We start from the raw sequence: 25211 nt of genomic DNA on the forward strand, positions 1-25211 counted from the left end.
GAGTTTATAAAATTAGATCCTGGTAAAAATGCTGGTTGTCTCCCTTATCTGTTAAATGACTTTGGCCAAGTTACTTAATCTCTGACATTCGGCTTTCCTCACTTATGAAATGGGGATAATAATACCTACCTCGCAGGGACATTGTGATTAAATGAGATGTGAATGAAGAACCTTGTACAACTAGTATCTTATAAGCACTCAATAAGTGACAATTCTCTTTACCATGTGAACAGTTCTCTTGTAAGGTTTTAGCTCACAAAAAGCAATGTTATTTTCTTAGATTACTTAAGGAAGGCCTTCTTGGTTTGAGAAGACTAAATATTTTAGATTCATTTCCCCAGGTTTTTCAGCATTCATAATTTTATCTGCTTGGAGGAACAGTGATACAGATGTACCTACATCCTGTGTATATGACAGAAGGTCTTTATATGGTATATTTCCCTGGTCCCAAAATGCTTGTCCTACAACCTAGCTTTTCCCAAATCAAACCTTTTTTTTCCTTACACCCCACATATCTACAACCAACTCAACATACATTCAGAGACATTGTCCCCCTTTCCCTAACACCTTTAGAGGCAGGGTAATGGATCTCTTTTTAAAACAATGTTTTTAGTCAAATAATACAATGACCCAGATCTTGGTTTTTAAGTGCCATTCTCTGCTTAAAAGACTCAACGCTCCTTAGAGATTCCAGAGCTGGGGCAGAGAAAGTATAAAGTAACCTGGGTCATTTGCTGGGCCACAAAGCAAGGAAGTGCTTGAAGAGGCTTCCACTGACTAAATTGAAGACATTATGAACATCAGAAAGAATAATGACTACGTAATAGTGAATAAATAAAAATTTACAAGTCCACAGTGACACAGAAAAGAAAGGAAAAAACTCATTTGCCACTATTGGAGTTGATTATTATACCAACTCTTTAAAAATTGGTAAAGGGAAAAAGCTAAGAATATATCCTGTCTTTGAAGTAGAGAAAACTTTTTTTTTTTTTTTTTTAGTGTTTTAGTATTGAAGTAGAGAGAATATATTTTCTAATGTTTTAGTATAACTGTATAAGCTAGTCTTTGAAACGTAATTACTTGCTCTGGAATCTGTCCCACGATTGTTCCTTTAAAGAAAAAAAATCAATTTTTAGTTGCTGATTAAGCTACGTTCCTCTCCCAAGGAAAAAATACACAAAACCGAGGTAGCTGAACAAAGCTTAGATCCATCTTGTGACAGAAACCAGGATGGCAGGAAGAGACTTGCAGGACTTCAATAACAGATCACTTTATCACCGTGTCTACCTCAAAGAAAAACCAACATTCCTGAAAACCTTCAAACCCTGACCTTCCCCGTATAAAAACCCTCCAATTAGTCCTCTAGGTTGAGACAGAATTTGAGAGAAATTTAACCCTCTCTGTCTCTTGAATACTGGTATTCAATAAAGCCTTCTTACTGCTTACCTCCTCCTGTCTCACTATTGACTTTGTGGTAGGCGGCACAAATCCGCAATTTGCGTTAACATCTTTTTAAAAGGAACTACGGTTCATGCCTATTGACGAAAATGCTTTTTTCTTTCTTTTTAAACAAAAGGAGACCAATGAATAATTACCGGAGGATAATAGATACCTTCATGGTGCTGAAGTATCCCGTCACAGATTACTTGGTAATTAACCAAGTATTAATTAACCAAATTAAGGGAAAAACAGACCTTTATGATGAGATCTCTTGCAGTCACCACCTAACCAAATGGTCAAACTTAGAATCATTAATAAATAAACAACCTGCCATTATGTGCCTCCTGACGTGGTACAATAAATTATACAGCATCACCTGCTTGGTATTCTTGCCTAAACATAAAAAAGCCTTTAAACCTAACTTCCAGTTTAATGAAAATACAGTGCATGATCCCATGTCTAAACAATGAGACAAATGCAGAATGAAACATTTTAAAAGAAACGAGTCTCTTTAAGAAGTCCACAATAAAAAGCTGGCTGGGGCAGGGGGTGGATAATGCTCCAGGCTAAGAGAGACCAAAGAGACAAAACAATGTATGAGTCTTGACTGGACCCTATTTTGGGGAAAAAAAAAAAGCTACAAGACATTTTTAGGGACAATCAGAGAATTATGATTCTGGGCTAAATATTAAATGCTATTAAGGAATTGATGTTAATTTTCTTAGTGTGATAATGGTATTTTGATTGTGTAAAAGAATGTCCACCCTCTCAGCTCAGTAATGAAGTCATTTCTGAGGTTAACCCTTCAGCCAAAGATTGGGCAGGCCCATAAAACAAAATGTAACAAATGTCATAAAACAGTATGTGTACTAACTGTTCAATGAGAAGTGAGTTTGTTGTGTAAACTTTATCCGACGTACAATTTTTAAAAAAAGAGAGAATGTCCTTATTCTTAGAAGCTGCTGCTGAAGTATTTACGGTTAAAACGTCAACTCTGCAATTTACATTCAAAGTATACATATATAAACGTATCTATTTCAAATCTATATACAATTTTATATCAGTGGAATCTAAGTGGTAGACATACAGGCATTCATTGTACTCTTTAATGGGGGAAGCACAACCATATATTTACATATAATTCATACCTGCCAAAGCACTTACACAGACATTTCATTTGCTTTTTGTAAATTTTTGACCCTGGCTTCTTATGAACATTAGGAATTATGTTAAAAGGTAATCAAGATAAAATATTGCCTGGCCTGTATCATTTCACATGACTGAAATCTGACTCTTAATCTGAATGTTATTGGATCAAATGTTATGTAGCAAAGGGCTTAGCACAAAAGCAGGAATCCTGATAAAATGAAAAGCCTAAAAGGTCACTGCCCAGTATTTATGCTTATCACACACATCCCTAGGATGTGTATACAGGTCCATGGGTGGCACAGTTTATGCTTGCCTACTAACTGAAAGGTTGGTGGTTTGAACCCACCGAGAGGAGCCTCAAAATAAAGGCCTGGTGATCTACTTCCAAAAGGTCACAGCCTCGAAAACCCTATGGTGCACAGTTCTACTCTGTAACACATGGAGTAACCATGAGTCAGAATTGACTTAACAGCAACCGGTAGTATTTGTATGGAGTTCCTGGTTGGTCTGAATGCTTAATGTGCTCAACTGTGACCAAAAGGTTGGAGGCTGGGGCCCACCAAGAGGCACCTACAAAGAAAGGCCTGGCGATCTACTTCTGAAAAATCAGCCACGGAAAACACTATGGAGCACCGTTTTAGTCTGACACACGTGGAGTCATCATGAGTCAGGGTCACCATGAGCTGGAGTAGACTTCAGAGCAATTGGGTTTTTTTTCTATTTGTACAGAATTTTTTTTATTGTGTATATAAGATTTTTTTCCTTTTACTTCTACCTAACTTTTTAGATAAAAAAACAGAAGCTAATGTGAACAAGATGATACCTTTTAAAATTAATTTCCACGTTACTTAAAAAATTAAATGTTATACTCAAAATGAGCAAATTCTGGTGGTGTAGTGGCTAAGAGCTATGGCTGATGACCAAGAGGTCGGCAGTTTGAGTCCACCAGGCACTCCTTGGAAACTATACGGGAGTTCTACTCTGTCCTATAGGATCACTATGAGTTGGAATTGACTCGACAGCAATGGGTTTGGTGTTCAACGGGTATCCAAAATGAGTTCCAAATTGTAAAAGCACACATTTTACTTCCATAAAAAAATAGGCCCCTTTCCTTCATGAGATCTTGTGCATATTAATTAACTTATCTGAACCTTAATTTCTTCAACATGCTGACTATTTATAATCAGCCAAATTCAGAGTGTGGTAAATTCTATAGCAGATAGTTCAGTTTTTTTCAGCAAATAAAGAGCACTGAAAAAACAAACTACAGAACTAATATGATTTTTAAACACGAAAGCTATAGCTTTTTAAACAACAAAAAAAAGTTTTTGAGTGAATTGGAGAAAAATGAACACAGACTGGGTATTAGATGACATTGGGAATAATAACAGCATTGTAGTTTTTTTTTTTTTTTTTTTTTAAAGTCCTTATGCATCAGAATTACATACTATTTATGGGTAAAATGATGACAGTGACGATTATTTTTAAATACTCCAGATATACACGTGTTACTGGTGCAACTAAAAATTAAGCTTAAACAAATGACGGTTACTTTGACCTCCACCGAATTCTAAGAGCAAAGAAGAATTATTATAACTTAGTTCTTCTCAACATTCAAAGTATTCACCTCAAAAAGAGTTGGAGGAGGAGGCGGCAGACTTGTAATCTTGGCAGATCTTTCTTTTTCCATGAGCAGTGCTGCCTGTCGAGCTTTTATATGCCTCGAGAAAACAAAAGATGTCATAAATGAGTCTCTCAGGTAATAATACAGCGTAATCCTTGGCAGTAAAAATATAAAAAACATAAGATCTCAAGAAATCCTTCACTCTGATTCCACAAGTTCAGTATGCTGCTACAATAGCCTATACACAGTAGACAAGTAAGAATCATTTTCAAAATTTGTATTAATACTCCTGACATTTAAAGGGCTATGTGTATGCAATTAATATAATTTGGGCAAACGGTCAAGAGGTATATCTAAAAACTTAAAACTCTATGGTGGAGACTGACTCAAGAAACATTTAATCTTTATTCTATAATCCTTATTGTAGAAGAGTTTAGAATAAAGAAGCTCGTAGTGTTGATAAAGATGGGCCACCATATGAAATGACCACTGCTGACTACTGACAGAATCCTTAATTTTTACAATATGCAAAAATACTCACTAATGACAACTTCTTTTAATGTTTTAATTGCTCTGATTTTTCTTCTCCCCTTTTTGGCTGACATGGGTGTTACTGGACAATTACTTTCTGTATTAGTATACATTCTCCAGGAACTTAGTAATTACTACTGAACCCAGAATATTCAAAACACAGCTAAAAGAGAAAGGTCACTTGTTACTATGTTCACCTATGCAAACTACTCCATACTGCATTATTTTTAAATTCAGTTTAACAAATTTAGTCAATACACTATATGACTTTTATTTAGTATCTTCTTATACAGTACCCAATGTACCTTCTACTGCTAGCCAAGTCAGTTTCAGTTGAGAATATGGTAAAATTAATATTACTTTACCAGGTTTTTTGTTTCATTAATATTTCTTTTTTATTTTTCTGTATTTTCAGGGCCTCTTTATGCCTCATTTCTGCTTTTTTTTTCCTTTCTGCTGCCTGTCGTGCCAGGCCATCCAAATCAGGTTCCTAAAAAATATATTACTTAAAAGGTCATGTCAAACAAGATAGAAAAGCATCTTATCTGCTATCAGAACAGAAGTGACTTTTCAATTTTGTTATTCTCTTCCCATATACTACAGTAGCATTTCCCAAAGCATGGTAATGACACCACTGATGATACGCCATGTAAGTGGGAACATTTTACTTTAAAGTTAATATAATTATTTGAATTTATATTATTAGAGAAATGTAAATAGAATACCAAATTACTTAGAACAAGGTTAAAAATTAATTTAAGTAATTAAAAAAAGGCATCCGTTTAAATTAAAATACCAGCCAGGGCAAAAATCGTGAAGATGATATTCCTGAAATTTGGGAAACACTGCACTAAAGCACAAAGTTAGTGGTGGGATAAACATAGTTACAAAAATCTGATATGAGAACTTAAGGCTATTACTAGAAACACTGACTAAACTCAGGGACTAAGGAACACACTTGATTGTCACATTCTTAACAGGTATTTCTTTTCCTTACTAACCCAGAAAAACCCAGTGCTCTCGTTTTCCTTACTAGAAGTTATCAAAGACTTGCCTTCTTTGAAATCAGCTTGTTTATTTTATGAGACTGTCTCTGGGACTGCAATCTAATTATTTTCCAACAATATATCACAATAAATAATCAAATCAAGGTCAGGAAACAGTCTTAAATACTAAGCTTTACATTTCTAAAAGTGATCAACGGATTTTTACTCTTTGTGAATGAAATTCAAGTGTATATGTTCAGAGGTATGAAAAATGATACTGAAATGGGAAATCTGAATTCCCCCCACTGAATCTGTGCAAAATTTGAAATAAATAAGAACTTCTGGTTCAGAAAGTGATTATGTATACATGAGGGCTAGAAGAGAATAATGCTAATTTGAACATCACAGGTACATTTTAACCGACTGACATAACTCTTACAAACTTAGTATCATTCTTCTCGAATTTATTAAATTTATAAAAAAGTTCAGGCAGCCCAAAATAAATTCTATACATAAAAACATTTTTATCATATAAACATTCAGTAACTATAATTCACTATTAACAAATATTATTGTCACAGGTAGTCAAATAAAGTGCTCACTTACATTTTCTTTGGCCTGCCGATGCCCCTCTCCCATATTTTTTAAACTTGCCAAATATAGTCTTTCTAAGTTCTTAATTTTCTGAGTTTGTGATTCTTCCCATTCTGCTCTTAGCTCCTCTGCTAAACGAGTGAATTGCTGATTTCTCCTCTGTTTTATGTCTTCTCTTATTTGTAAGGCGATATCCCTTTCTTGTTCTCGAACCTGAAGAAGAGTGTTTAACACATTATATAAAAGGAGGCTTGCTTGAGCTTTTTTGGAAACAGGAACTCAAATGAATTCTCTTTAGGCTTTATCACTTCTTTTGAATATTCATATCAGATAAGGGCTGTCAAACAGAAAATCTAAGTGATATAAAAAAATAAAAATCTCAACACTACATCTAATATCCCCTAAGTGGCTAGCTATTATCTTCCCCTTTCCCCCATGTCTTAATGGGACTGCCATTATCACTCCTGTAACCTATAAGAAGCTAAGACAGTAAGCACGATTCAACAAATTTATAGCCTGGATGACTACAGACAGAGCCAGATGAGAACTACAGATACGGGGTACATCACCACCAATGCTGCACAAAATGACACCTAAAACATGCTTCACAGTTAACTATCTTCCACGAAAGGATAATCTACAACCTCCCTAATTAATTTGCTTCAGCAAACAATCTTTCTACTAAGTCTTCTTAAAAGCCATTCTAATCTTCCTGCTCTTAATCTTCACCAGTTACAGATAATTTAAAAAATAATATTTAAAGAAGTATTTTCCACTAATTATTAATTTAAATAATCCCTATCCTCAAACTGTTCTTCAATCCACTTACCATCTTGTTCCATTTTTCAAATGTTCCAAAACTAGTTACCACACAAGATCCAGGGCTCTTGTACCGCTGGAAAAGGTTTTTTAAAAGCAAAATTTGACTTCGAACACTCTCATGTAGAAAATACAAATAATCTGGGGGGAAACAAGGAATCTGAAACTCTATTCCAAATAAACCATACCTGCAGCAATCTTAGTTTTCGTCGTCTTTCATAATCTTCCTTCAAAATAAAAGCTTCTTCGTTAGGACTCAATCTCAGCCTGCCAGCCTTCACTACTTTTCTTTTCATTTCTGTGCACTTTAAATATAAAAGTTTTAGTTTTTTTTTTAAAGAAGAAAAATGTCTTTAAGAATATATATCATTAAAATAGGGCAGCAAAAATTAGAATAATTTTTAAAATGTGTATTAATACTTTTGACATTTTAAGGGCTGTGTGCACGCAGATAAAATAATAATTTCGGTAAACAGTCAAAGACCAACCTGTTCACAAACAGCAATTATTAATTCAGCACTCAGATAGCGGTTCTCAGACGGGTGAAGGAAGAGAAGTGGAGAGTACATCAGAATCACATGGATGAAGTACTTCCCAACCTACAGCAGATGACTGTTCATTTAGAACTGGCTTATTCCTGACTGCAGCCTTGGTGGCGAAACGGTTAAGAGCTACAGCTACTAATCCAAAGGTTGGATGTTCGAATCCACTCCTTGGAAACCCTATGGGGCAGTTCTACTTTGTCCTACAGGGTCGCTATGAGTTGGAATCGACTTCATGGCAATGAGTTTGGCTTTTTTTCTGGTATTCCTGGGCATTTACGGAGTTTACCTAGCTTAAACGTAAAACATGTTTTTACATTTTTAAGAATGTAAGAATCTATAGTTTCTGTAATTTGAAAACTCTCCTCAGGACTGGAAAATGTTTCATTCTCTTATATACGGGGTCACTATGAGTCGGAATCAACCCATAGGCGCCTAACAACAACAAACACAAAAAAAGTAAAAAGACTTAAAAAGATGTTAGCATAAAAACGTTTTCACAATTATAATTTAACACCTTAGAACTCTGATAAGCTGCTCATAACCAGCAAGACTACTATAATTTCAGGAGTTCCTGGTTCTCAGATTCAGCTCCCAGTCTTTTTTTATATAACTTGATCACTAGGGTGCACTGTACCTCATGAAATCACACCAAACCCATGTACTAAATTCTACAGTAAACAATTCTTCAACAATTACAATGCTGTGTTTTTTTAAATGATCGCTTAAAAAATTCTTTTAGAATAATTTTGTGTGAATGTCTCAAGTGTTTGGACCCCCAGATTTATTCCATTCTACTGTTTATACCTTCCTTCCTAGATCACAACATTCCAGTATCTCTGAAAGTGGAGTAGGGTGAAACGGAAAGAACATAAGAATCTGTAGTATCTATAATTTGAAAACTCTCCTCAGGTGATCCTGGTATTATCTGTTTGTTCCATTACTGCCACCTCCAAAAATTAGACCCTTATCATCAGCACATAACCATGACATCTGAGACAAGTCAACATTCTCATGTTTCCTCACAACAGCCAAGCAGACAAACTGGATTTTTGGTGTGTGCATCTTTCTGCAGTTATAGCTTAAGCCCCACTTCTTTGTGAAGCTGTCCTCAAGTAACTCCTGCTCTGCCCTCCTCACGCACTTCTGACTTGCCCACCTATAACACATTACCGATACATCCACGTGGGGACTTTATTCATGTTGTCTTGGTATTACCTGCTAGTTTCTCATCAATTATAGTTTGGACTTTCTAACTAGATTTCTAACAATTAAAGGACAGGGGCTATGATTTCAAAAAAATATATTTTAACATTCAAACCAATTTAATAAATATTGCTGAGTAACAACTGAAGTAACAACTACCAGGTATTATTTCACATACTATAGATGAATACAAAGAATAAGAGCTAGGAGAGTATGTTCGAATCCACCAGCCGCTCCTTGGAAACCTTATTCTACTCTGTCTTACAGGGTCGCTATAAGTCAGAATCGATTCAATGGCCATGGGTTTGGTTTTTTTAACAGGAGCTAATAAATAATTTTCCACTGAATTCTCCATCAGAATGTAAGATCAATGACGGCAAGAACTGTCTTACTTGCGGTTTTATGTCTACAGCCTAGAAACAGGACCTTGGTGCACAGTGGGCACTTCAGCAAACATGCTGACTGAATGAATGACTCATTCCATGAGCTAATTTAGGTAAAGTGCTAGACCATGGTTAAGCACTACATAAGTGTAAGACATTATTACTGTCTTAACATTAGCTCTCTGATGCCAAAAAGCAATAATCACTTGCATTTAAAAATATTTTCTAATGATCCCACTCATTTGATACTCCCAAGACTTTGATAATGATAGCTGCCTACTGTTTTCTCCATTTTAGATGTGAACAAAGGCCTCCTGAATTAAAGGACTTGCCATAAGTGACAGTATCTAGCAGCAGAGCCAAGAAAAGAATTTGGTTTCATTATTCCAAATGGTTCCTAAATTTCTGACATCCTTTAGAGGGAGGAACATTTTATTTAAGCTAATATTTTTCATGAGTGGGGATACTGAAGAACAACGAAGAACTGAACAAAGAAGAAAAAATGAGCAAGACTGAATTTAGTCTTCACAGTGTGCCTTTTTTAATTTGTCTGAAGATCTTTGAAAATTCACTCATATTCAAACTATTAAAACGAATCCATGATGAAATATCAGAGAAAATATCACTGAAAGATATAAGCCAGGCACAAAAGAAAATATACTATAAACTTCCATTTACATGAAGTTCAAAAACAAGCAAGACTCATCCATGATGAAAGAGGTTAAAATAAGGGTCACCTTTATGAGGATTAATGACTGGGAGGGGGCACAAAGGCACCCTGGGGGGGGCTGGAAATGTGTATTTTGATCGGTGTGGTGGTTACACAGGTGTATACATATGTGAAAATTTATCAAATGGTATAGTTGGATTTGTAGATTTTATTCTACTTAAATTATACTTCCTAAAAAAGAAATAAGTTATAATTTTTCAGATTGTTTTGAGCACCAATCATTCTCATTTGCCAGAGGACTACAGGGAAACATCATATACACATCTGTTATTTTTAGCCCCTAAGATGTGACAGAATAACTTGTTTTCTTGTGTGTGTATGTAGATATCTATCTATATATGTGTGTGTGTATATATATATTTTTTAAACTTGACATTTGAAAATAATTTCAGATTTAACCAGAAAATTCACATTGGCACTATTAACTAATCCACAGACTCTATTCAAATTTTGTCCACTGCCCTACTAATGTCCATTTTCTGGACCAGGATCCAATTCAAGAACACACATTACTCAGGATCCTACAAGACGCAGATGCCAAGATGGGATTAAAACCCCACAGATTTTATGAGGGAAAATGGGGAGGTAGCTGGTAAAGAGTGGGAGAGCCTCAGACTTCAAGTCTGACACTGAGTGAAGAAGGGAGGGAAAGCTAGGTAGATGCCTCTTAGACTGCCATGTAGTCTGAGGAAGGCTCTGCAAGACCTCCAATGAGTTCTTGATCCAATTCCTTGTCTCCCAGGAACAGGTCTGCTTTAGTATCATGACAGAAGCCCGTGAAAAGTGTTGCCTCCACGCAGAAGGATTTCAGAGTGCAGCAGCTGGGGCACTTGACCAATTACAGTTCAAGTATATTTTCAGGTTGCCAAGGTTGTCATGTCTCCTTTGTCTCCTCTAATCTGGGACAGTTCCTCTGTTTGTCTTTGCCTTTCTTTTCAACACCTTGACATTTCTGTAAAAATACTCTTCAGTTATTTTGTTGAATATTCCCCAATTTGGATTTGTCTGATTAGACTGCCGTTATGTGTTTTGGGCAAGAATAACACAGAAGTGACGACGTGCCTTTCTCAGTGCATCAGATCAGGAGATAAACGACGTTGATGTTACGACCAGTGACGTATCACTAATTAAAATGGTGTCTTACCAGGTTCTCCACTGTAATGTTACTACTTCTCCTTGTAAACTGTAAGTATCTCGTGGACAGATACTTTGAGGTTATGTAAATACCCTGATTCTCATGGTACTTTTGCCCACTTAGTATCCATTGATGACTCTGGTCTAGAACAATTACTGTGTTCATCAAACAGAGATTGTCTATTTTCACTATTTATTCTACACTTATGAATTGGAATTCTACTTAAGGAAGTTTCCCTGTTCTCCCATTATTTATTTATTCAATTACTTATTCAAATCAATATGGATTTTTTAACTCTAAGTATTATTGCTATCCAATAACAGGGATGATTCTACTTACCTTGCAAGATTTTGTTCTGAGGATTAAATGGGACTGCAGCATAAAGCCCCTGGTTGATACATGGTAATCATTCAGTTAATAGCAGACTTAGATGTGGGTTCAAGACTAACAGTGCAACTTACTAGCAAGAAGACAATGACCAAGTCACTTAGTCACTTTGGGTCTGTTTCCTAATCCGTATTACGGGGATAATAATAGTTACCCCAGCAGGTTGTTATGATGATTGTGACTTAATGAATGTGAAAATGCCTACTACATTCTAAGCATTAAAGGCTCAGACGTTGGCCATTGTTTTAAAATCTCGGTTCGTGACAGGGCTGAATACATGGAAAATTTAAAGTGGCAGACACCAAAACAGAGCACACTCGCTGCATGAAACGATTCCAGGCAAGGCTCTTAAATGGCTACCGAGTTTCAGGCCATGCTCACAGCGATCTGGGGGAAGGGTAGGCAAGATGCACGGCCAAGTGTCTGCAGCAGCCGCGGAAGTCCTCCTGGCCATCAAGCGACCCGGGAGACTGCAGGGCAAACCCACGCGATCCCTCCCCGCACCCCGGGAGGGCGCACAAAGCCACAAGCGTGCAAGACTGACGACCAGCCTCTCGCACTAAGCTCGTGGACCTGAATCGGGACGTGCCTCCTGCCCCGGCGCTCTTTGCAGCCGCCAGCCCGACCCGGGCCAGGGCCCGCGACTTGCCGAGGCCACCGCGGGGCGCGCTGTTAGCTCCGCGGCCCTTTCATGGAATCCCCTCCTGCCTAAGCACACTCACAGCTCCTGGGCCTCTGGAAGTCGTGCACGCCCAGGACTGCGGGGAAGCCGAGGCGTCACTCACCTGAGAATGGGGAGCCGGAGTAAGAAACGGAAGCCCAGAAGCAGCAGGACCGAACAGCCACGGCCACTCAGCCTCCAAACAGCCGTTTGTGCGCCTGCGGGGCGGCCATCGCCGAGCCATCGTCACTTCCGTCATTCAAACCGCCCGCCAATGGCGGGACCACACCGCGGGAATCGGCCAGGTCCCGCCTCCCCCGGGGGCCGCCGGGAGGGCCGCGCCGAGTTAAAGCCTCTCGTCACGCGCACGCGCGCAGTACCACGTGCCTGTCGTCACTACCACGTGCCAGTCACTACCACGTGCCAGTCACTACGTAAAAAAAAAAAAAAGGGGGCCCATTATTTCTCATCGGTACGGCGGCTTTGAAGTTTTCTGCCTCAGGACGCTTATTTCATCAGGAGGTGGAGATTTAGAAAAGTGAAGTCATTCGTCCAGAGCCATGAAGTCATAAAGCCCCACCATGAAGATATCTTGGGATATATCTAACTTTACGTATTGAGTACACAATTCATTGGCACTGTAATACTGCAGGAAACCCTGGTGGTGTGGTGGTTAAGTGCTACACACTACAGCTGCTAACCAAAAGGTCGGCAACTTGAATCCACCAGGCGCTGCTTGGAAACTGTATGGGGCAGTTCTACTCTGTCCTGTAGGATCGATAAGAGTTGGAATCGACTCGACCTCAACAGGTTTGTTTTTTTGTTTTATTATACTGCAGTTTCTGATAACTTTCACTTCAGGCCTCCAACCTATATAACAGTGAACCGTATCATGTTGCTTTGCCTCCAGAAGTCCCAGACACCAAGAACATGCCAAGGATTTATCTGTAGTAAATAACCTATAACCCAGAGAGGAGGTGAGCACAGGTTCATATTTATTGAGCACCTACTTTTTTTTTTACTATGTGCCAGGAGCCCTGGTGGTCAAGGGGTTAAGCGCTCAGCTGCTAGTCAAAAGGTTGGCCAGCTGCTCCTTGGAAACCCTATGGGGGCGGTTCTACTCTCCTATGGTGCTGAAAGGAGTCTACTTGATGGCAACAGGATTAGATGGTATGGAGCCCTGGTGGTAAAGTGGTTAAGAGTTCGGCTGCTAACCAAAAATGTCAGCAGTTTGAATCCACCAGTTGCTCCTTGGAAGCCCTGTAGGGCAGTTCTACTCTGTCCTATAGGGTCATTATGAGTTGGAATTGATGGTCTGGCACTGGGTTTGGTGGTTGTGGATTATGTCCCAGGAGGCCCTGGGTGATGCAAACAGTTAAGGCGCTTGGCTGCTAACCCAAAGTTTGGAGGCTTGCATATACCAGGAGCCACCTGGGAAGAAAAGCCTGGCAATCCATATCTGAAATTAGCCACTGAAAACCCAGTGGAGCACAGTTCTACTTTGACATACATGGGGTTGCCATGAGATGGAGTCAGCTCAATGACATCTGGTTATTACGTGGCAGGTACATTGTGCTAGGTACAGGGAGACAAATGGAAAATGATGAAATGGAATGTAGCACCATTCTCCTAGCTCTTGCAGTATAGGAGTTTAAAAAAAATACCAGGAATCAGAGAATTAGAAAACAATGGCAGGGAGGGTGCTGACATGATCAGATTCTGGCTACATTGTGGAAAAGAGGTCAGAGGGTGAAGATTGAAGGCAGGGAAACCAGTTAGGGTACTACTGCAGGAAGTGAAAACTGATAGCATTGAGAATAAACAGAAGTGGGTAAGGATGGAGAGACATGGTAGATTTAAGAGGCAAATAGGCTAAGCCTCAGGATTTGGTAGTTTCCTGGTTATAAGAAGCAAAGAAAAGGGAGAAGTCTAGGATGATGCCTAATTTCCATAGTAGGCAATTGGGCAAATGGCTGTGACATCATAGAATATCTAGGAAGGGGAGCAAGTTTGAGAGAGGGGAGTAATGAGTTAAGCTTTGAATATTTTGAATATGAGCTGTTTATGGAATATCTAGACAAAGGATGAAGGATGTTTCTTATCTATTGCTGCTATAACAGAAATACCACAAGTAGATAGCTTTTACAAAGATAAATGTATTCTGTCACAGCCCAGGAAGCTAGGAGTCCGAATTTCGGGTTCTAGCTCCAGGGGAAGGCTTTCTCTCTCTGTTGGGTTTAGGGGGAAGTCCTTGTCATCAGTCTTCCCTGGTCAAGGAGCTTCTCAGAGCAGGGACCCCGAGTCCAAAGGACGTGCTATTCTTATGGCTCTTGTTTCTTGATGGTATGAGGACCCTATGTCTCTCTGCTCACTTCTGTCTTTTATATCTCCAAAGAGATTACTTAAGGTACAACCTGATCTTGTAGATTGAGCCCTACCTCATTAACATAACTGTTACTAATCCCACCTCATTAACATCATAGAGGTAAGATTTACAACACATAAGAAAATCACATCAGATGACAAGGGTGGACAATCACAGAATACTAGTCAAGTTGACACACATTCTTTGGGGGACATAATTTAACCCATAACACTCCACCTTTTGGCCCCCCCAAATTCATGTCTTTGCCACATATAAAACACATTCAGCCCATCATACAGCAAAAGTCTTAGATCAAGTCCAAAATCCAAAAATTCGCCTTCATTTCTTTCATCTGTGAAATGTGGAATAGAAGTTATCTGCTTCCAAAGTACAATGGTGCAACAGGCAGGCACAAGCTAGTCATTTCCATTACAAATGGGAGAAATTGGAGGGAAAGAAGGCATAATAGACACCAAGCAAGTCAGCAGAACATGTTACATCAGCTCTGAAGGCTTAAATATAATCCTCTGTTCTCTGAGATTATTTTCACAATGCCCCAGCCCTCCAGACTCTAGGTATTGGCCACACTCTCAGGATTCTGTGTGGAGGCCCCTCTGCCCTGGGCTTCAGCTCCACCTTCTGGCCCACTGGAAGGGCAACACTGTTCCCTTGTGTTTGGGTGACACCATTCTTCTAGTTCATCTGAGTGTCAACTCTACCCTTTGAGACCCCAGAGTTTGTAGCCCTACCTTGTGAGACTGAGCAAGCTTTGCTTCCTGTGTTCCTTGTCTCTTCAGCTTCTGCTTCCTGGTTCCTTGACCTCTTGGCCTCTCGGACCTTGCTGCCAGCCAGCGTCTGCCCAGCTCAGGAAAGTATTTCAAAGCTCTGTGGCTCCACTGATAAGTGCCTGGAGGCACTCCACTCTGCCAGTACACTTCAGCTGGAAGGCATTCAGCTCTCTTGCTCTGTGGGTCAGTGTCTTAGTCATCTAGTGCTGTCATAACAGAAATACCACAAGTGGATGGCTTTAACAAAGAGAAATTTATTTTCTCAGAGCCTAGTAGGTTACAAGTCCAAATTCAGGGCGTTGGCTCCAGGGGAGGGCTTTCTCTCTCTGTGGGCTCTGAACAAAGGTCCTTGTCCTCAATCTTCCCCGGTAGAGGAGCTTCTCAGGCACAGGGACCCCACGTCCAAAGGACATGCACTGCTCCTGGTGCTGCGTTCTTGGTGGTATGAGATCCCCAACTCTCTGCTTGCTTCCCTTTCCTTTTCTCTCTTGAGAGATAAAATGTGGTGCAGGCCACACCCCAGGGAAACTCCCTTTTCTTTGGATCAGGGGTGTGACCTGGGTAAGGGTGGTGTTACAATCCCACCCTAATCCTTTTTAACCTAAAATTACAATCACAAATTGAGAACAACCACAGAGTACTGGGAATCATGGCCTAACCAAGTTGACACATATTTTTGGGGGGACACAATTCAATTCATGTCAGTTGGCAAGCTTAGCTCCACCAATAAGTACTCAGAGACATCCCACTCTGCCAGGAAGCTTTCTGTGCAGAGGCACTCAACTCTCACGTTGTGTCATGGGTAAGCTCCAGCACCATCTCACACTAGTCTCTTCATTCTGCTGATGCTGTTTCTCTGCTACTGCTTCTTTCTGTCTGCACCGTCTCCAGTGTAACAGCTCTACTCACTTTCTTCTGAGTCCTCACCAGAATTGTCTTTGATGTCCATAATTCCACCAAGAGTCTCTTCAAGGCAGTCTAGGCTTTTACTATTAGGAGCTTTAAAACTCTATCCATTCACAGTTTCAAAACTACTTCCACATTTTAGGTATCTATTAGAGCAGCACCCTACTCCCAGTAAACAAATTCTCTCTTAGTTATCTAGAGCTGCTATAACAGAAATACCACAAGCGAATGGCTTTTACAAAGATAAATGTATTCTCTCACGGGCTAGGAGTCCAAATTTAGGGTGCTAGCTCCAGGGGAAGGCTTTCTTTCTTTGCTGGCTCCAGGGGAATGTCCTTGTCATCAACCTTCCCTAGTTGAGGAACCTCTTAGCACAGGGACCCCAGATCCAAAGGATACACTGTTCTCCTGGCTCTTGTTTTTTGGTGGTATGAGGTTCCCACGTGTCTCTGCTCACTTCTCTCTTTTATATCTCAAGTGATGGGCTTAATACACAACCTAATCTATTAGATTGAACCCTGCCTCGTTAACAAAACTCACTAATTCCACTGCATTAACATCATATAGGTAGGATTTACAACACATAAGAAATTCGCATCAGAAGACAAAATAGTGGACAGTCACACGATACTCGCCAAGTTGACACAGATTCTTTCGGGGACACAATTTGACCCATAACAGATGTATTCCAGAAACATTTAAAAAGGCGAAATTAACAGTACTTGAGAAACAATTGAGTGTGAGATTGAGGGGAAGGGAACAGTGAAATTAGCCTCAGGGGCCACTAGCTTGGACAGCTGTTTTGATGGTGGTGCTGCCAACTAAGGAAGAAATTAGAAGTGGGAATCAATTGAGTGTCTTAGTTATCCAGTGCTGCTGTAACAGAAATACCACAAGTGGATGGCTTTAACAAAGTGAGATTTATTCTCTCACGGTCTAGTAGGCTAGAAGTCCAAATTCAGGGTGCCAGCTCCAGGGCAAGGCCTTCTCTCTCAGGTCTGGGGGAAGGTCCTTGTCATCAATCTTCCCCTGGTTGAGGTGGTTCTCAGCACAGGAATCCTGGGTCCAAAGGACGCGCTATTCTCCTGGCTCTTGTTTCTTGGTGGCATGAGGTCCCCATGTCTCTCTGCCTGCTTCTCTCTTTTATATCTCAAGGGATTGACTTAAAACACAAGCTAATCTTGTAGATTGAGTCCTGCCTCATTAACATAGCTGTCTCTAATCCTACCTCATTAACATCATAAAGGTAGGATTTACAACACGTAGGAAAATCACATCAGATGACAAAATATTGGACAGTCACACAATACAGGGAATCTTGGCCTAGCCACGTTGACACACATTTGGGGGGGACATAATTCAACCCATGACAGTGAGTAAGGCCATAAGCTCACCTCTGGGCAAATGGAACTTGCCATGTTCGTGGAACATCTAGTAATGTTCACCAAACAGATGAGTACGTTGGTAGACAGCCTGCAGAGAGAACTGGGCTAGTGTATGAGTTTGGGTTTTATTGTCATATGCAGTAGTAGATGATATCACTTAAGGAGAATTTGCAGTGGGAAGAGCAACAAGCTGAGGACAAAATTCCAAGGAAAGCCAAAACCTGAAGGGGAGGAATTAGAGGAACAGTCAAGTACATGAAGAATAGTGAGACCTCACCTCAGTCTTACAGACCAGGAAGCTGAGTTTCAATAAGGTTCAATGGCTTGGCCAAAAGCACATGTAAATGAAGGGCAGAAGCAGGACTAGAATTCATGTCTCCATCCCAAATACTAGGACTCTTTTTACCTCCACTCACTCCCATTTCTGTTCCATTTATCTTGATGTATAATTGTATTCATTCTATGTCTACTCTCCAGCAACCTCAAAACAGACTCCGAGATACCCTCCCATACCCAGCAAAAATTGTACCCGTTATTTTATGCCTTGGGCTAGGTTTAGTGCCTGACCATGTCTTCCAAAAGCATCTTCCACATTACCCATCAGGGTATTTATCAATCCATATTGAAATCAGCAGTTTATGGGGCATCTCTTGCTATAGACTCTGAGTTCCTTGAGAATAGGGAATGCATTTTGTTCAGTTGCCTGGCACATTAACCCATTGCTGTCGAGTCAAATCCAACTCATAGTGACCCTATAGGACAGAGTACAGCTGCCCCATAGGGTTTCCAAGGATTGGCTGATGGGTTTGAATGCTGACTTTTTGCTTTTCAAATATTTGTTGGATGAATTAATGAATAAATTATGTGCTCCACTTTCCCTACTTCCCTCCTGGGGCTGAACTTCTACAATAGGAAATGCTGAATTAAGGCTTATTCTATTTCTAATAGAAGGTAGTGGGGAATCAAAGAAAGCGCCGTGGCTTAGGGTCAGAGTATCATTTAGTTTAGCATCCTAGCTCTGACACTTTCTACCTATGAGACCTTTAGCCAATGAGTCTTAGTTTCTGTTTTGGTTGTCTATTTCTGACAACCAAACCACCCCAAAACTTAAAGATTAAAATAGCAGCCATTTTATTATCTTTTCCAGTGCAGTGGTTGAGTGACTTCATTTGGTTGGCTCTTTTCCCTGTTATCTTGACTGGGACTTGCAACTATCTAGGGGATCGATTGTGCTGGAATGTCCAAAGTGGCTCACTCAGATGGCGGGCAGTTGATGCTGCCTGTCTGCTAAGAGTTCAGCTGGAACTGTTGACCAGAGAACACCCACATGTGGCCTTTCCATGTGGCTTGGACTTTTCACTGCATGGTGGCTGGGATCAGAGAGAGAGAATCTTAAGAGTGAGTTTTCCCAGAGAAAGAAAATAGAAGCTGCAAGTTATTTTAAAGGCAAGGCCAAGAAGTTGTAGTAAGTTCTGCCACATTTTCTTGTTAAAGCATCATAGACCCAGCCCAGATTCAAGGGAAGGGGAAAGAATGACAAAGACTTTGCAGCCATCTTTAATCCACCAGTTTCCTTAGAAAATCTTATCCTGCCATCTTTACAAGGTGGTGAGACTCAAAAGGTATAAATCATATGACAGTACTTTTTGAACTTCAAAGAGATATCAGCCTTTCCAGCACTTTCCTCTCCTCCTCTGGCACAGACCCAATCCCCCCAGGTCACAGGCATGTGACTCAGGCTGAACAAAGCATAGTTCTCCATCTCCCTTGCCATTGTAGTTAACCCTAGGATGGTGTTGTAGATTAAATTTTGTCCACCAAAAGTGTGTGTCAACTAGGGTAAGCAGTGATTCCCAGTATTGTGTGATTTTCCACCATTTTGTCATCTGATGTGATTTTCCTGTGTGTTGTAAATCCCACCTCTATGATGTTAATGAGTCAGGATTAGAAGCAGTTATTTTTTTTTTTTATTATAATGAGGCACAACTTAATCTATGAGATTAGGTTGTATCTTGAGTCAATCTCTTCAGAGATATAAAAGAGAGAAGTGAACAGAGAGATGGGGAACTTCATGCCACCAAGAACAAAGAACCAGAAGGGGAGCACATCCTTTGGACCTGGGGTCCCTGTGCCGAGAAGCTCCTAGACCAGGGGAAGATTGATGACAAGGACCTTCCCCCAGAGCTGACATAAACAGAAAGCTTTCCCCTGGAGCTGGCGCCCTGAATTCAGACTTCTAGCCTCCTAGACTCAGAGAAAATAAATTTCTGTTTGTTAAAGCCATCCACTTGTGGTATTTATGTTATAGCAGCGCTAGATAACTAAGATGGATGGATACAAGGATGACCTAAATTGGCCCAATTGGAGTCTTTCACAGAAATTTTTCTTACTGGTACCAGCAGGGAACCCTATTTTCTTCTCTGGGCTCATATTAGGATATGAGAATGGAGCTGATACTATGAGGTCCCCTATAAGCTGGTCCGAAAGAATGAATCTGACATAGAGCAAGGAGCGTAGAGAGAATCCTGACAGTGTTCATATCTCTGGACCCACCCATCCCAGAGGTCAGCGTCACCCCTGCCCACTCTGTAGCTTACTGACAAAAAACCAAAAAAAAAACCAAAACCCAGTGTAGTCGAGTCGATTCTGACTCATAGTGACCCTATAGGCCAGAGTAGAAGTGCCCCATAGAGTTTCCAAGGAGCGCCTGGCGGATTCGAACTGCCAACCCTTTGGTTAGCAGCTGTAGCACTTAACCATTACCGCCACCAGGGTTTCCAAAGCTTACTGACAGGAGCCATTAAATCCTTTCTTTTTTTTACATGAACTGCTTCGAGTGAGAGTTTGTATTATTCTCTAATTGAAAGAGCCTGCAGATTTATATTTAAAATCTCATAGACCAACAATGTCTGCATAGTATGGAAGAATGATTAAGTGCTTGGACCTAGAGACCAGCTAAACCAGCTACCTGTATTTAAATCTCTGACTTACCAGTTCTGTGACTTGGAGCGAGTTACTAAACCTCCCTAAATGTCATTTCCTCATCTTTAAAAGGGACATAGTAAATGTACAGCCATGCATCACTTAATGTTCACTATATGTTCTGTGAAATAGGATGTTTTGTGATTTGGATGTTGCTCACAGGCTGCGAAAGTCAATGAATCCCAAGACTGGCAGGCAAGAATACAGGTAAGCTGCTAGTTCAAGTCCTAAGAACTGGAGGTCAGATAAACAGAAGCCAGCTGCAGGATCCAGTGCAGGCAAAATGCCCCATAGCCTTGCCAAAATGTGTGCTTATATTCAATGCAGGCCACATGCCCAAGGAAACTCCCTTTCAACTAATTGGCTACTCCCAGCAGATCCCATCATGGGGGTGATCACATATCAAATCTCAACATGGAAGTGATCACAATATTATATGACTGCCAAAACAGTGAGAATCATGGCCCAGTCAAGTTGACACAGAATCTTAACTATCACAGTAGGCAGAGGCAGTAATGACAGTAGTATAACCGGGTCCCTCTTCAAAATGCAACCGAAGCCATTTAGGATTGGAGCAGTTTAAGTTTCTCTGATGGTAATAGCTTTACTGCTGAGTTCACTTTAATCTTTATCCACATCCGATATGAGAGACTGACATTAAAATGGTGGGGAGAGGGGGGAAAGCCCTCAATAATTTTCATGTATAACATTCAGAAAAAAATGGGACCTCTGCAAGAACAGAAGTAACTGAAGAACTTCCACCTGACCATCTGGTGCCAACTGCCCTCTCTGGCATAAACACCACAAGAGCTTAACAAGAGTGACAATGTCTCAATAGAATAATTTAGTGCTTCAACCATGGGTTAAGTGTGCCCAGCAGGAGAGGAAAAATGGGCTGAGAAAGACTTTTACAAGCAGTAAATTTTTTTTTTAATAATTTTTATTGTGCTTTAAGTGAAAGTTTACAAATCAAGTCAGCCTCTCACACGAAAACCCATATACACCTTGCTACACACACCCAATTACTCTTCCCCTAAATGAGACAGCCTGCTCTCTCCTTCCACACTCTCTTTTTGTGTCCTTTTCGCCAGCTTCTGACCCCCTCCACCCTCTCATCTCCCCTCCAGGCAGGAGATGCCATCATAGTCTCAAGTGTCCACCTGATCCAAGAAGCTCCCTCCTCACCAGCATCCCTCTCCAACCCATTGTCCAGTCCAATCCATGTCTGAAGAGTTGGCTTCAGGAATGGTTCCTGTCCTGGGGCAACAGAAGGTCTGGGGTCCATGACCACCGGGGTCCTTCCAGTCTCAGACCATTAAGTCTGGTCTTTGTGAATGTATATTTTTTAATGTGTGTGGGTGGAGGAAGAGAGGCATTGAGCCATTTATTTAAAGAGAGAAATGAGAAGAATTAATGGGGAAATTAATTGGTCTTATTTCATCTTTTCAATCTTTTCCAGCACATTGCTAATCTAATATTTTATTAATATTACCAATATTCTTAAGCCATAAGTGTATAGACTGTGAGTTACATGCTTAAAAATACAGGGAAGTCCACAGGACTATACAACCTAAAGAGTGTACCCTAATGTGAACTGTGAACTTCACTTCATAGGAAGGTATCAGTATTGATTCATCCATTGTAACACATGAACCACAGGCATGCAGGATGTTAATAGAAGAGGCGATGTGCAGGGGCAGGGAGTCTCGGAACTCTGTACTATCTGTACAATTGTTCTGTAAACTGAAACTGCTCTAAAAATAGTCTATTAAAAAGGGGGGAGCGGGGAGGGGATGATAAAAAAGACAGAAATGGGTAAATGAAAGGGAAAAAACAGAGTGTTTACAACCCAGAAAAGTAGGAAGTAGTAGAGGGGGGTTTGGGTAGGGTGGGGAAGAGTTTTTCACTTGAAGTCAGAAGATGTGGTTTTGAACATCTACTTGACCAACAGTTAACCTTTCTGAGGCTCACTTCCTGTATCTATAAAATGGGCATAATAATGAAAAACCCAACATTTATTGGGTACTCTATGTATCAGGAATGTTAATTCCCATCCTATCTTATAGAGCAGTTGTAAAGATCAAATTTTAAAAAAGTACGTTGTGAAGATCAAGTAGAAAAACTTGTAAATATCCTACGTTAAAGCCTATGAGTAACTGTAAAGGGTCATGCTACGATTTGGCCGCCAGCACGGAGTTGGCCAAGTAACTTCCACACTGCAATTTCCTTGTTCCTGCCATTTGATCTGCTTTAGTTGGTCCAGCGTTTATAGAACAAGGCTCAACACTATTTGGTTAAAGTTCTCATCATCTGAAAGTATTTCCATTTACATGTGGGCATATCAGTAATCAAGGAGCCCTGGTGGTGCAGTGGTTAAGCTCTCAGCTGCAAACCACAGAGTTGGCAGTTCAAACTCATCAGCCGGTCCATGGGAGAAAGATGTGGCAGCCTGCTTCCAATAAAAGATTTACAGCCTTGGAAACCATATAGGGCAGTTTTACTCTGTCCCATAGGGTCACTATGAGTCGGAATCAACTCCATGGCAATAGGTTTTTATATCAGTAATCTACACCATTGCTGCCCAAGTGTGGCCCAAGAACCATCAACACTGCCATCACCTGGTTGCTTGTTAGAGATGCAGACTGTCAGTCCCCACCCCGGACCTGCTGAATCAGAATCTGCATTTTAACTAGATTCGCAAGTAGATATGCAAAGAAACCCTGGTGGCGTAGTGGTGAAGTGCTACGGCTGCTGACCAAAGGGTCAGCAGTTCAAATCCACCCAGCGCTCCTTGGAAACTCTACAGGGCAGTTCTACTCTGTCCTATAGGGTTGCTATGAGTCGGTAAGACAGCATCGGTATGCAAGTAGTTCATATACACATTAAAGTCTGAGATGCACTGTGCTCTACACAAAGCTCCATGTGAGGTAAATTTAGGACAGAGTAATTTATATCCAAGTAGGAACAGAAAAGGGGAGGCACAGATGAGCAAATAGCTGGTTAAGTGGCAGAAGCAGACCACTAAGTACATCATCTAAAATGTGAATAGTGGTTCCTTTTACTAATGTAGACCAGGGACACCTATGATATATGTCAGTGGTGTGATGGAAAGAGTATACTGGGTATGAAATTCTTATCCTAGCTCTGCTACTTAACTAACTTAGAAAATCAATCGCTCTGAGACTCCATTTCTTTATCTGTAAAATGGGGATTATAATATTAAAAATTTACACGAAAGCCCTGAGTATTGAATCAGGAACCCATTGTTCCTTTCATCTTCCTCGAAGGAGTGTGTCAAGGAGGAATAATAATATGATGGACTAGTGTTATTATCTTTATGGTGCACTGTGTTTCTCTTCACTGGAGATCTCACCCAGAAACCTGCAATGTCTCTGTCTTAATAAGATGGTAATTATGAAGCTGTCAACTAATAGATTCTTGTACAGCAGACTAGCAAATTGAAGTCAGCCAGACACAGGGTTGGAAGAACAGAAAGGTTTATTCACAGTTTGCAAACTGGGAGACAGGCAGGGTCTAGTGACCTACGGCTGCCAGCTCCCTGAACCAGGGCAGATTTGCTCCTTTTACAGGGAGTGACATACATATGCATGAAGAGTGAGGGGGGATCTTCAGTCTTGGGATGCATGTGCAGTTCGCATAATTTTAGTGAGTTTTTTGTGCATGGCTCTAAAAATATTGCGCACAGCCCTGAAAAAATGGCGACTGCTCGCTACTGCCGCCCCATATAGCGGGTAGATTCAGAGTCAGTGCACCTGTACCTCGGCCTCCTGCCAGGAGAAGACAAGAAACCTGAGGATTCAAACAATCATGCTGAAGTGCTGTAGACGTTGTAACAAAAATGTAGCAAGAGGAGACAGAGTAGACTTTTCTGAAAAACAACTATTATGGAATGGTTAATAATCCTTGGTAACCCTTTCATGACTGCCTGCTTCAATTACCTACTCGTAAGCATTTTGGCCACATTACATTCATTCATTCAATTTTCACTGAGCATCTACTAAGTGCCAGGTATTCTGGTTGAGGATATAGTGATTACCCAGATATTGAGGGTACAATAATGCACATGATGGACATGATCCCACCCTCAAGTAGGCAGTACAGACATCTAGATAGGCTTTTACAGTACCAAATGCTAATTAACTGCAATGGCCTGTTTATTCCTCACACATCTATATGCCCAGGCCAGTGTCCTGCTGGAGCTAAAGTGGGGTTCCAGCAAGACTGGTGAACTGATGAGGTGACCACCAGAAGTCTGCGGGCTTCCTGAAGACTGGGATTATATCTGTCTTCATCAATTTTTGAGCACCTCCTACATGCCAAATCTTTTTCTAGATGCTACAGTAGTGAAAAAGATGAAGACCTTGCCCTAAAGGAGTTTAGTTTAACTCTAATGGATATTTTGTTTTTGTTTGCAATTCTGTCTTGTTATTACCCACAATGCTGTTTCCCCAGGATTTAGTATAGTGCCTGACATAACAGGTATTAAAAAGAGAAAAACCTTCATGAAAAGAACTCCTTTTAAAGAAAATAGTCATGCATGATAGGATTGGCCTCACTTTAGTTGTAAGAAGGGGGTG

The 25211-nt window shown here is 40.4% G+C and overlaps 1 protein-coding gene across 1 annotated transcript in view; it reads right to left on the minus strand.

Moving 5' to 3' along the window:
- CEP295 (centrosomal protein 295) overlaps positions 1-12540 on the minus strand; it is a 54336-nt gene extending 41796 nt beyond the window's left edge. Inside the window, exons 1-5 of the mRNA XM_049889507.1 lie at positions 12312-12540; positions 7332-7448; positions 6337-6537; positions 5110-5234; positions 4217-4310 (exon numbers count right to left, since the gene is read on the minus strand). Of these exons, the coding sequence (XP_049745464.1) occupies positions 4217-4310; positions 5110-5234; positions 6337-6537; positions 7332-7448; positions 12312-12446 (672 nt within the window). The 5' untranslated portion in view covers positions 12447-12540. The remainder of the gene's footprint in view (positions 1-4216; positions 4311-5109; positions 5235-6336; positions 6538-7331; positions 7449-12311) is intronic.
- Between the last annotated feature and the right edge of the window lie 12671 nt (positions 12541-25211).

Source organism: Elephas maximus, chromosome 7 (genome assembly GCF_024166365.1).
Source record: "Elephas maximus indicus isolate mEleMax1 chromosome 7, mEleMax1 primary haplotype, whole genome shotgun sequence".
Lineage (NCBI taxonomy): Eukaryota > Metazoa > Chordata > Mammalia > Proboscidea > Elephantidae > Elephas > Elephas maximus.